We start from the raw sequence: 14,053 nt of genomic DNA, 5'->3' as shown, positions 1-14,053 counted from the left end.
GCTGGTGGTCTAGTGAAATGATTGCAGCCTGAATATAGTGCAATACCATAATTGTGAATTCACAACTAATAGGCTGAGGGTCAGACCCATTTCCTAGGGATGCCGGCATGGTAGCTCAGCGTGTTCAGTCAGAGAGGCGGTGGCCCACTTTAATAAAAAAACTGAGTAAAGGAATCAACACTCAACTTATCGGATGTCATGTGACGTCCGCCCAGACCAAACACAATGAACAATACCGAACAAAATGAAGAGAAAAAGGGGGGGGGGGGGGGGGAGGGAGTTAGTAACCCAAATGTCATTGATCCCAGGTTCAAAACCCACCACTGCTTAAGTTTTGATTAATAATCAGCATTGGCAGCCGAAGACTTCCAGTATAAGAAGTCATCCACATTATGACAATGGCCTTGTCAAAGAGGGCAGAGGAGTGGACAGAGGTTAAGGCACTCTCTTGTCCTTTGGGTAGGAAACTGCCCCTAAATGCAGAAGAATCAGCAGTGATCAATGGCAAGAGGATGCAGAAGGCAATGGTAACCACTGTATTAAAGTCACATAACATGTATCCACAGGACATGTGGCCTGTAACTGAAAAAGTGTCATGATGGTCTCTCCATTGGCAAAAGATTCCGGAATATTCTCCCATTCAGATCTCCAGGAGGGGACTGCCAATGGGGAGGTGACCATGAGAAAGATATTGAATATCAACAAAAGGACAACCATCTACAAGTTGTGGTGTGGAATGTCAGAAGTTTGAATGTGGTAGGGAAGTTAGAAGATCTTAAAAGGGATATGCAAAGACTCAATCTAGATACGATTCGGTGATGACATTGCTATCATGAGTGAAAGTGGAGAAGAATTACATGATATGCCGAATGAAATGAACAACCTAATGAGTACAGAAAATGGACTGAGTGTAAATTGAAGAAAGACAAAAGTAATGAGAAGTAGCAGAAATGAGAACAGTGAGAAACTTTACATCTGGATTAAGGGTTATGAAGTAGATGGAAGTTAAGGAATTCTGTTACCTAGGCAGCAACATAACCAATGATGGAAGGAGCAAGGAGTAGATCAAAAGCAGACTAGCCTTGCCAAAAAGGGCATTCCTGGCCAATATAAGTCTACTAGTATCAAACAAAGGCCTTAATATGAGGAAGAAATTTCTGCGAATGTAAGTCTGGAGCACAGCATTGTATGGTAGTGAAATGTGGACTGTGGGAAAACTGGAACAGAACAGAATCTGTGCATTTGAGATGTCGTGCTACAACCGCTTATTGAAAATTAGGTGGACTGATAAGGTAAGGAACAAGGAGGTTCTGCACAGAATCAGAGAGGAAAGGGATATGTGGAAAACACTGACAAGCAGAAGGGACAGGATGATAGAACATCTATTAATATGTCAGGGAATGACTTCTGTGGTACTAGAGGGAGCTGTAGAGGGCAAAAACTGTAGAATAAGACAGAGATTAGAATTCATCTTACAAATAATTGAGGATGTAGATTGCAAGTGCTACTCTGAGATGGAGAGGTTTGCACAGGAGAGAAATTTGTAGTGGGCTGCATCAGACCAGTCAGAAGCAGGGGCACCTGCAGCGGGGGACCTGTGGGTTCCAGTTGCCCCTAGTGAGAATTCATTCAGTTTACGAATATAAAAAATACCTGTAACTTTAGGGCTCAGTTATGTATGATTTAAAATACCTGTAAAATTACCACTAAAATAACCGGAAAATATTGATAAAATGATGTAAAAATGATATGAAACATATGTAAACAGAATTACAGAATGAACTAGAGCAATAAAAAACTTTAAAGGAGAATCGAACTAAAATTAAAAAATGATGATAAATTTAAAAATTGTGTGTTTTTCTTTAAGAAATCTCGTTCGTTGAAGATGTGCAAAATTGTTATATATCCGTCTTACAGCTATTGCCTACGAAGTATCTTTATTTTTATTTCTACACCCACACATGGGAGAAATTAACAGCAGCAAGTGAGGCAACAATGGGAATAATCAGATGAACCAGCAGTTTATTGTTAACTTTTACAAATGTATTCTTGAGCAACATTTAAGAATTTTTTCTGAAGGCACGCCCATTGTTCGTTCTTTACGTATTAAAAGAATCAGTTGTGTCATAAAGGGACGTTAAACACAAACGTAAAAAAATGATATCTTCCTTGAAAAATAATCTATGATACAGTATCTATATGACAAAAAATACAAAATTAAAGATAGATATCTATAGCCGGAATATTCGAGATTTTAGTAACTGTAAACATTGCATATCTGATGACGAAAGACCATTTACATGTTAACAAACTCTGGGCATTACTAATAAGCTATAATAAAATAAAGCAAATCTGCCGATCAACAAACTACTACATGTGTACGTGGTCCCATAAAGAATGGTACCCATGGTGATAGTTCTATCTCGAAAATGTTGACTTACAGGTACTAAAATGTCACCCTCCCTGTTCCCATCTCACTAGGTACAAACCTCTTCATAAACCTCAACTGGCAACACAATACAGTTGCACAACAAAACACACTCGGCAAAGTTTTATTCTTTCAAATTTCAAATAATGGTTAACAATTGTCAGACGCTAATTTAAATTAGCGTATTGTATTATGTTCCTTTTCGTTTGCTGTAGAAGTGTTCGAGGGTACTGTGTGGCCACTAATATCGCTACTTGTCTGTAGAAGTAGGCAATACTCGTCATTGGAACTACTGTCAACAAACTTGATCTAGCAGGGTGTGGCATGAGCTACCTTCATTTCTGGTACGTTCTAGATGAGTCTTGCTATGTTCTAATAGGAACATTTCGCATAAATATTTCCACATCCATCACAAGAAACCGCTCCAAGCGATCGCGCGAAACTCAAAGTCACTGGCATGCGGTCTAATGGACACCGTGCTGTTTCATTGTTGAACCGAAACCCCGCCCTCCCTCCCACCACTGTGATACGATTTCAGCTTCTGTTCTTTAGTCATCGCTCAGCTTGGTTCGGCATCGCATCGCGTTAAGGGTTGTGTAAATTCATTGTGAGTTGTAAGTGGACAGTGGTGCATGATTTTGGATTCCATAGACGTTTGTGCATTGTGAATGTAAAAGCGCAGTGTATACAGTGGCAAAATGACCGATATACGTAAGTTTTTTGCACCTCATAAGCGAATGAAAACTACAAATGAAAGTGGAGGTGTCGAAGAAGATACTGTCTATCATGAGGTATCACAGGAAAAGGTTGAGTCAAATGCAACCATCACTATTAAAAATTCCAGTATTTGTGCTGATGGAGAAAATAAAGACAAACCCAGTAGCTCTGCTGGCTTCAAGTGCGTTGATGAAAAGGGTAGTAGTATCCTGGTCAGTATTCCCAATGTCGGAAATTACATTGAAAAAAAGGCATGAGCAGTGTTTTTAAGCACTTAAACAATAATTAGTGGTAAGAAAACAATTTATTGGCAGAATACGGTTCAGAAACATAAAATCTGGGAATATATACACGAGTGTATGGCCTATCAATGTGAGATAGCTGCCAGCCTAAGATACTTACCATTCACTGACCCCTATCCTAACTCGTATCCTCTGCTTGTGAAAAAAATGGTTCTCTCTACAAAATCTGTTTTAAAATTGGACCTCAATAAATGAGTTACCATGTTTGAACAAGACAACATAGTTCAAAAAGAGCAAACTACTTCAAATTTTTATGAAAACATGAGGTATGTAAGACTTAAAGTGGCCAGCTGTTTATTTACTTGAAACATGGATTTATTTATCAAACAGTGGAAAATCCAGGATGGAATTTAACAAAATAATGAAAAGGATAGTTGCTACTCACCATATAGTGAAGGTGCTAAGTTGCAGAAAGGCACAACAAATAGACTGTCAGAAAGTTAGCTTTCAGCCAGCAAGGCCTTTGTAAAAAATAGACAAAACACACACACACACACACACACACACACACACACACACACACACACACACGCACACATAAATGTAACCCCCACACACACATGACCACAGATTGTGGCAGCTGGAACCAGAGATTGTGGTCATGTAAATGCGTGTGAGTTGCATGACTCTGTGTGTGTGTGTGTGTGTGTGTGTGTGTGTGTGTGTGTTGTCTACTTTTGACTTTCTGGTGGTCTTTTTGTTGTGCCTCTCTGCGACTCAGTGTCTGTGCTATATGGTGAATAGCAACTATCCTTTTCATTATATTGTTACGTTTTATCATGCAGTTATATATATATAATTCTGTGAGTAAATGCAAGCAGAATCACCGTAAGAGTATTCTCAAACAAAAGTGCCTATCTACATTTATTTGTTGAGCTATGCAGTGCATTGTCCTACAGACACATAGCATTTAGCCGTGTTCCACTTCTAAGGAGACCAGAGTGCACAGTATCACTGCCTCCCCTGCCCCTTTCTCGAGTGTAAACATGTCGATGCTGCCATCCTTGCCAGGTAACTGATTTGCTTTGCCGAGTAATACATTGTGTCTGCATGAAGGTGTATACTTCTAACAGCTCAGAATTAAATTTTATAGCATTTTATGAGACCACAGAGAATAACCCAAATTCTTCCATAGCTCTTCATGATTTGAATGAACTGTAAGAGAGATTAACACTATTAATTCAGAGAGTCTGGGCTGAAGGTTACCTAAGAACACTCTAATACAGAGAAAAGGAAAGGAAACTGGTTAGATGTGTATGGAATATTGTTATTTTTTTAAACAGAGAAGATGATTTATTTGAGAAACTGTCATCATTTAAAGTACACAAAGAATGGGAAAGCTTCACAAAAACTAAAGATAGTGAAGTGATGCCATAATGGAACTATTACTGTAAAGCCAGATAATTCCTCATAAATTCTTTGGTGAAAGTAAAGAGTCATTGTAAGTTCTGTAATGCCCTGAATTTTTATGATATCTTGATGTACAAAGAAGTTATGAACATTAGTACAACAGGGAGGAAGTCAAGAATGTAGAATTCTACAACACATTGAATCAGTGACAACAGTAATTGGCAAACTAGGAAGGGTTGAGGGAGGGGGTGGAGTATGTTCTGCCTTTTAATTATCTCTTGATATAGCTCCACTAATACATTGTGTGTGTGTGTGTGTGTGTGTGTGTGTGTGTGTGTGAGAGAGAGAGATAGAGAGAGAGAGGGGTACCATATGTCAATCTGTGCCCATTTCAATAACTACAAAACTGAAGACATTTGCTCTTGTAGGTCATGCATCACTATGAACTGCATTGTTTGCCTAATTGCCACTCGATGAATGCCTTGGCATTGAAGTCAGGTCTTTTTTCTACTCAGATTTTTATCCTACTCTACTCATAAGAGCCCCACATATAAAATTTCCGAAAGGCTGATTTTATCAGGGAGGATGCATCTTCCATAATCAGATCAACTGAGGGCACTAAAAGTATCAGTCTTTCCTGTTGAACTCACTGCTTGATAAAAATGGTAGGGAATTTCAAGGTAACTGAACACTCTCCAGTGTCATTAGACCTACAACAAGTAGCTACTTCTGAAAGCAAACTGACAGTGATAGATGCCCAAAGGAGCAAAGTGTTTCCTGGATAACTAGTTAGCTATACTTGTCTAGTGCAATGCCTTAATGTCCAAGGGGGTCAAGACCACATTAGTAGTGTAACCCATTATGTTGTTGTTGCTGTGCCAACATCTTGAAGTCATTGTTTGACATTGTCTGTTCCTTGCCTAAAGGGGGAATGTCATTTGGTGATTGGATTATATATTGTCATTATACTATGTGTCATTTAATTTTAAAACAAAAGTATTCTTTGTCAAAACATCGTATGATCCACAGACTTTTTTTTAAAAAAAAAAAAAAAAAAAAAAAAACCTTCTTTTAATTTATCTCATAGCTTACAAACATTCTTGATTATTTATTTATTACTGTGTTTATTATTTACTGCTGTACTTCCAACTACCAGAGTTTTCATGTTAGAAATCCATTAATTCCAATAAGGTATTTTTTAATGTCTTCCATTGTAAGTATATTTGATACTGTGTACATATGAATTGATTTGGAATTGATCTTTAGATTAGGATGCTGTCAATTTAAATATGGTGTGTGACTGTTTTCTGTCTTCACTGGCCTCTCAGAGAGAGAGAGAGAGAGAGAGAAACCATGGGATTCAAACCAAGAGATCTTGTGTCTACTGCTGGGACAACATCTATTTGAACCCATATATGCGTGAAGGGAGACAGTTTCCAGCAGAACAGAAGATATCTCTTTATGGAAAACAGTAAACTAAATGGAATTCGGTCTCTAGCGGAAGAAATTTAGATAAAAAAACGGGGCCTTTCAAAATTTGAGCCTAAATGTTGATGGATGTCTCATCTTAAATTCCTAGTGTTAGAGCAGTGCAATTGAATCACAGTTACCTTACACATACTGCAAAAAAACAGTTGTTTCACCACAAAAAAGGTAACATTCCTTAAATCTTGTCTGCTGCTGTGAAAAGGTGTGCTCTTCGCTAACACCAGGAATGTAAAATCACTGTTCCTCACTTGAAGATGATGGTGGGACCTGTCAGAACACATAGTGAGACAATAAACCAGTGACTGTCACAGTAAACTGTTTTATTTATAAATAGCTGAACAACTCTGGTTTCTAGTCACATCAGAAACACAAGCATATTAAGAATTTTTTTTTAAAACTAAACATAGTTTATTGTTGAGAGCATTTACATCTGTTTGTTTAATAGGTAGTGTGTGTGGATGAAGCAACAGCCCACGTTGATGCAGAGACAGACCGTGCCATACAGTGTGCTCTTCGAAATGCCTTCCAACAGAGCACTGTTATTTGTATTGCGCACCGTCCTCATGCTGTTGCTGACTTTGACAGGTATGTAATGCAATCTCAAATTTGTGCTGATACTTTGTTTTAGAATTTAGATGAAAATATTGACTACTGTTGATTTACTTAAAAGCTTTGCGATGAAATAACATAGAGTCCTCTTCAAATGACCATTGGTTAGTTGGTAAATTATTTAGTAACCTTATGCATTGTTTTGTTCCTAATTGTAGCCTCAGATATAGACAAGCAATTGACTATACATCCTTATAGCTCGTAGAACCCGTTAAGACTTTGCCAGCCTTAAAAGCCATAAAATTTTTATCTATTCAGAGTAGACACAGTATAATTTGTTTGTTGCCACACAGAAGGCAGAAAATATATCTGTATATGTTTAGTAATTGTGTTATGCTGTGGTGTCCTATTATCCTTTGCTACAAACTGGATTATATTTTCATTTAGGTATTTTCGTAAAGGTAATTATTAAAATCTTCTTTGACAGATCAGCTAAACATCTTCTCAAATCCCAATCACATAATTATTAGGTTCTTCAAATAAGTAATTTCCTTGGTAAAAATAACTGCTTATTCATCACATCTGAATTTATGATAATGTTGTGTGTTATCAGTTACAGCATCTGCATAAAACAGAGTGACAGCTTATGTAACTTACATCTTCTCAGTATGAGGTATGGAACAATACTAAATTACAAAACATTATCCATTCACTGTGGTCGTACAGTTAACAATTTATCATATAGGATTGTCTTGACATGCTTCATTGCACTAAATCGTGGCCAGCTTGAAATCAGATGTGGCAATACAGCTGTGTGTCAAGTAGAGCTCGTGCAAGGCATCATGATGGCCATCAGATGTGGCAATACAGCTGTGTGTCAAGTAGAGCTCGTGCAAGGCATCATGATGGCCAAGGAGTATTGTAAACTGGTTGCAGACCACATTCATCCCTTCATGATGATCATGTTTCCCAAAGACAGTGGCTTTTTTCAACAAGATAATGCACCTTGTCACAAGGGCAGGATTGTGATGGAGTGATCTGAGGAACACAATGGTGAGTTCCAATTGATATGCTGCTCCTCCAACTCACCAAATCTGAACACAATCGAACACATCTGGGATGTGATTGAACGTGGTGTCAGAGGCCATTGCCCTCCTCCTTGGAATTTATGAGAATTGGGTGACTTATGTGTGTAGATGCAGTGCCTACTCCCTCCAGTGACCTACCGAGGCCTATTTGCTTCCATGTCAGGACACATCACCTCTGTTATCCATTCCAGAAGTTGACATACCAGCTATTAGGTAGGTGATCATAATGTTCTGACTGATCAGTGTATACAGAATGCATGAAAATACAGTGGACCAGAAAATGTGTAATATTACAGCAATACAATGTAGGTTCGAAAATAAATTAAAAATTAAATTACTTTTGAAATTTACTTACATGGTGGGTATTATCTGACTTCCACAAACAAAATCATCATTCAGATATATTAATCTTGGTTACATAACGCAGATGTCACAGCATAAAACTGAGAACCTATTCAGAAAGTGTCTGACAGAAATAAAACAAACATGCATGACATTGAATAACTGTGCCATAAAATGGTCACCAAAAACAGTAGTTACATGTGCAGGCACCATTATATCAAGTCACACTGTTGAATTTACTAATGTGATGAAAGCCAGAGACGAACATCGTAGACTGTCAGTCTATGTGGCGTACTGTGTGGTTGACTGAAGAAAACTGATAAAGGCAGTTAACAAGAGTTACATAAACTGAATAAGTTTCATATATCTTTGGAGTTAGCGCAAGTTGTGATTTCAATTGCAACCAAGTTTTGGTTTGCATATAAGAGTTTTACATGTACATTACAAATATGTGCACAATATTTGCCATCAACAGTTACACTGCACTTGACAGTCATGCCCACATTCAGTCACCGACTCCAAAAAATGCGTTGTTTGTAGCTCTTGGCAAAAGATTACAAGGATGAACATGAGCACAGAGTATAAAGTGTCAGAAACAGTGTTGCACTTATCACAGTAGGAGCACATCATAAATGCCTGCATGAAGCCATCTTCCAAGTCACACTGCATTTGATCATCAGAACTACATTTGGTCTGAAGAAATCATTCCAGTTACTGTCCAGGAGTATCGAACAAAGTCTGTGAAGGTGGAGAGCAGAACTGACTGTATAAAGTACACATCAGCAGTGAAATTGAATCTCTCAACAATGGTGTGAACTTGTAGTCATTCAGGATACTGTGATCTTCAGTCTGCTTCATCACCACATTGAAATCTCAGAAGAATAGTGCATCAAGTGGCTGAATGTAAGGTGTGCACCCAGGAGGGATGATCTCCACTGTATACACCTTGTTTTACAGTTGGGTAGCATTGATATGAGTCCTGTCACAACATGTCCCAAGCGAATCAATCAGAAGAAGAGACTTCTTCATTGCACATGGGAAGTAGATGTCTTGAAGGAATTGTATCAGGATTTGGTTTTTGATTAGGCTGTATTTTGAGGCAACTTGAATCAGGCAGTCCAGACTGATCTCTAGGCACCTGATAAATTACCAGCATCTTTGGAAACATATATCCACTTGCTGACATAACAGGTTGGATGGTGTAGGAAAGAACTGTTGCACAATCACTCCGAAACCAAACTTCTTACCAACTTCTCTCCCCTGAAGTGCAGAGCTCACAATGAGTGTACCACCGTGATCGGAGTAGTAAATCTGTATATGTTCCATGGTTTCATTAGGGACATTACCTCCTTGTGAAACTCATCACATCTTTCATTCATGTCATCATCTGTATACTTGGTACACATTTTGTTGTTGCCCATGAGCCAAGGTGGTGTCTCTGTTTAAAACTTGTAGCCCATACATAGATAGATCCAGTGAATTGAGTCAGTTCTATTTCTTAGGCCTTATCCAAACCCCGAGCACAAATATCCCTGTCATGAATATTAGCACATAGGACAGTTGCCACCAACCTGAATTTTCCAGCTACATAATTGTAATTTTGAACACTGGCCTTCCTCCCCTTTCTGTACCATGTGAAGTAGATATAATAGATGATGCATGTCTTGCACCTTATGATGTCATTTCTTTACTTCATTAAAGCATAATCATTTAGTTTTCCCAGAATCCTGAATGAAGTTATCTCCTTTGCCTTTCCAAAAGGTATGTCACCCCACTGTTTCCTCTTTGGTGGACTTGACAGATAGGCAGACAACTGTCTTCCATTACTTCATAACAGCCTTTTGTCACTGTCAGATTCTGGATCATCCATATCCTTTTCACAATTAGACTAGTCTTCTTCTGTGTCTTCATGTTCTTCAATATTGTCTATCGTGTTTTCGTGATCTATATTACCTTTGGTTGCCACTGTTTCATATGTCACATTGGTTAAAAATGCAGAGCATTTCTCTCCTTTACTGTAATTTCTGTAGACCTTCTTTTGTGTTTGTAGTGGCTAATAGTCATGCTCACTGTAATTGCAGAATTCATTATCACATGATTATGTTGACAGTGAGAGTAACATGGTGCGCTATGAAATCAGTATGATGCTCTATGAAATCGGTAACACCACTAATTGACAGATTAAAATCTGAGGTGGATGCAACATATAGAGGGGTCACTATTGTACTTCCTTGCTCTTATGCATAAAGTCTGTCTGGTTCCCCTAGATGTTGCATTGGATACATCGTCAGGTGATCTTTGGTATGGTACGGTGTGTGTTGACCATAAAATACGCTGCAAATAACTACATTAGCTAGAGGAACACTGTTTATGGTTACTGCAGTTACTAAACTCACGTTACCATGGTATGCATGATTCACTGTGAGCAGAACATCACATCTTTGTAGCTCACAGTGTTATTGGCAGTGCATTTAGTTTATACATTTTTATAATCAGCACCTCAAACATATTCATAAAAACCACAACTCAGTTGAATTTCAGTGACAATTTGCACTGACTTCCTTGTAAGTTGTAAATACATAATGTAAACAAAAGCACTTATGCCAGGAAATTTAAAAATTCTTTAGTTTTAGCATTTTGTTGAAAGGGGACCAGCAACTTTATTAAGTTTCATAAAATGTTTATTAACTATTCTGTCAGCAGTTGCAGTACTTATATTGGGTGACTAATTTCAAACCTTACAGGTTCATTTTCAAACCTGACCTACTGAGGTTACAAAAAACAGAACACAGTTGTCAGTGAACAGTGAATACAAAAGTGATATTACAAAAATAAGTTCAGATGCAATGGAAATTAATTATTTAAGTACAAACAGTGGAAAATCCAGCATGGAATTCAACAATATTTGAAAAGGATAGTTGCTACTCACCAAATACATGATATGTTGAGTTGCAGATGGACACAACAAAAAGCCTGTCAGGTAGTGAACTTTTGGCCAATAAGGCCTTTGCCAAAAATAGACAACATGTATGCACATGCGCGTGCGTGCACACACACACGCGAGCGCGCGCACACACACACACACACACACACACACACACACACACACACACACACACACACACACACACACACAAATGCAGCTTACATACACACGACCACAGTCTCTGGCAGCTGGAGCCAGACCATTTCTGGCTTTGGCTGCCAGAGACTGTGGTCATGTGTGTGTGTGTGTGTGTGTGTGTGTGTGTGTGTGTGTGTGTGTGTGTGTGTGTTTTCACTAATGGCCTTGTTGGCCAAGAGGTCACTTTCCGACAGTCTTTCTGTAGTGCCTATCTGTGATTCAGCGTCTCTGCTATATTGAGTACCAGCTATCCTTTTCATAATGTTGTTGTTTGATTATAAACTTACCTGCACTGACAGTGCCTGATTTTAATAATAAACATCAAAGTGGCAACAGATGGTTTATAAATCTTTGGAAAATGAATGAATCAATCCACACATGCCTCTTACCAAGTCAAAATCAAGCTGTAGGTCAACAGAGCTAACAGCACTAGGAAACTTTCGATGACACTAGCATCATGTACAAGCGCACATCTGCAGCCAATTGGCATGTCATGTTTTAACTGTGGATGCTTCTAAGGGTCTTTATTAAACCTGACATCAATACAATGAGTGACAAAAACAAATGTACACATATTACATAAATACAAATACTAGTGTCACATGTTCCCTTTACATATTTGAACATAAATAATCATTTCGTATTCAAGTGCGCATCCACAGCTAGTGATGCATCAAATTAAAATGGGATACCACATCACCTTTATTAACCAGTCACATTTAATGTAAAGTACAGTGCACAGGGTGTATGCACCCCACGACAACCGGGCAGTCTGGAAAAACCGGGGAATTTTTTCATCCAGGAAACATCCAAGAAAAACACGGAAATGTTTTAGAATTCTGGGATACTTTCTTGTTTTAGTCTCCAGTTAAAAAAAATTCTAATTTTGACTGGTAGGAACTGATACTCTAACAAAGAATTTTACTTTGGCCTGCTACTTCAGAATTTAATGCAGCAAGAAAACGTAAATGAGAGAATAACATCAAAATAAAATTTTAGTTGCAAAGAAAATGTGCCACAAAACAAATTGCAAAAACCGTAAAACAATTTCACGACCAGTATTATAGGTGAAAGCTTAGCTTGGCATGTAGCTAAACTGAATGTATATTAATTTTAACTATTAACTTTTCCTATTTGTGTGTTTGTGCTTTTTAACAGCGGTGTTAAAATCGTCTGACTGCAGCACAAGTCCTATGCTCTGAATATCTGCTGTCATTGACTGGCAAATCACATAACAAGAGCTATGATTGGCTGACAAAAGTGCACCGTAATATCGATTTCAGTGCTTTGAAGGTTATTGTGTTGTAATTGGTGTAATTTGTACTTAAACTTTCGTGATACAAAAATATGCAGTGTACATGTTGCTCCACATCAGAATCCATTGTTTTTTGTTGGATCACTTCTTAAAGTGCTGGGAAGTTCTATGCTGGTATATAATACCTTTGGCATTCAAAGGATTTGTAAGTTATACAGCTCCAAGGAAAAGTATATTGTCTCTTAACACAGAAAAAGTGTATTTTCACCAAGAAAAAAGTGTATTTTGTTGTGGGAAAAATGCACTTTAACTGAGAAATCCAGGAAAAATCTGGGAGCCTTTTTTCTTGTCCATGTGTACACCCTGAATGAAATATATCACATTTCATGCTCCATTACAAATTTTTCTTTATAAATACTGATGGTTGTCTTCTAAAAGTCTACATACATAAATATTTTACATAATAAAACATTTGAAACCAATACATATGATTTGTTTGGTCAATAAGTTTTGTAAAAACAATTACTTAATACTGCTAAAACAGTGTCTCACAGCATAAAATCATTATGACATCTAATCATGTGTAACCTTGTCCTTCACTCAAAGTGTGTATCCCTTCATGTGAGTCCTGTTGTCATAAAACATAGAGGACAAATACTGAGATACAGATACTCAAACATTTTACATAATTCGAAACAATTTTGCGTTACTCATGGTGCTTGCTGCATGAAAAACCATTTTGTATACTGCCCCTATGATTATGCCACCAGTCCAATACAAACATCATGATGTGACATAACTTAATAACTAGACCTGCTAATTCAATTACAGACACACGTAAGTGCTTGTCCACGAAACTCTGTTTCAAATTCAAACATCATGATATAACATATATACTGGCTTGACGTGCATATCTAATTCCAGATTACACTCAAATGATAAAGCTCTCTTGTATGAAACACTGTGTTATGTATCATACAGTGGACAGTATTTCCTATTTATTCTCTGTGAGACCATCATACACTATTTTGGACACCTAATGCTGTAATTGAAAACTGAAAAGGCTGTTATGTGTAGACTGCATGCAAAAACCTTCAAACCCTCAACTAAAAACAAAATAAAATTAAATTAAAATTAAGAAATAAAGTTTAAAAAGTCAAGAAATAAAATTTTAAAAATCAGGCCTTTGTGTCCGGCCTCCATGTACGAGCATTTTTGCACTTCATCTGGACACACTGTTTAAAAACGTTTTATCCTAGGTATGCCATACACACCTTAGACCCCGTTAATACCCTTGCATTACCATCTAGCATTTATCGGGAAATGGCAGTGGCATCCCAGAGTGCATATTAAAGACACTGGTGACATTAAGTGGACTTCCAATGATATATCCATGTGTAACTAAATACA

General features: G+C 37.7%; 1 protein-coding gene across 4 annotated transcripts in view; it reads left to right on the top strand.

The window, feature by feature from the left end:
• LOC126469267 (ATP-binding cassette sub-family C member 10) overlaps nt 1-14,053 on the top strand; it is a 392,679-nt gene that overhangs the window by 368,555 nt on the left and 10,071 nt on the right. For 3 of the 4 annotated variants that reach the window (XM_050096621.1, XM_050096619.1, XM_050096620.1), the window contains one exon: nt 6,731-6,870. In XM_050096621.1, the coding sequence (XP_049952578.1) occupies nt 6,731-6,870 (140 nt within the window). The remainder of the gene's footprint in view (nt 1-6,730; nt 6,871-14,053) is intronic. The other variant, XM_050096622.1, reaches the window with a different exon arrangement.

Source organism: Schistocerca serialis, chromosome 1 (genome assembly GCF_023864345.2).
Source record: "Schistocerca serialis cubense isolate TAMUIC-IGC-003099 chromosome 1, iqSchSeri2.2, whole genome shotgun sequence".
Classification (NCBI taxonomy): domain Eukaryota; kingdom Metazoa; phylum Arthropoda; class Insecta; order Orthoptera; family Acrididae; genus Schistocerca; species Schistocerca serialis.
This window is presented reverse-complemented; position numbering and strand designations above follow the sequence as displayed.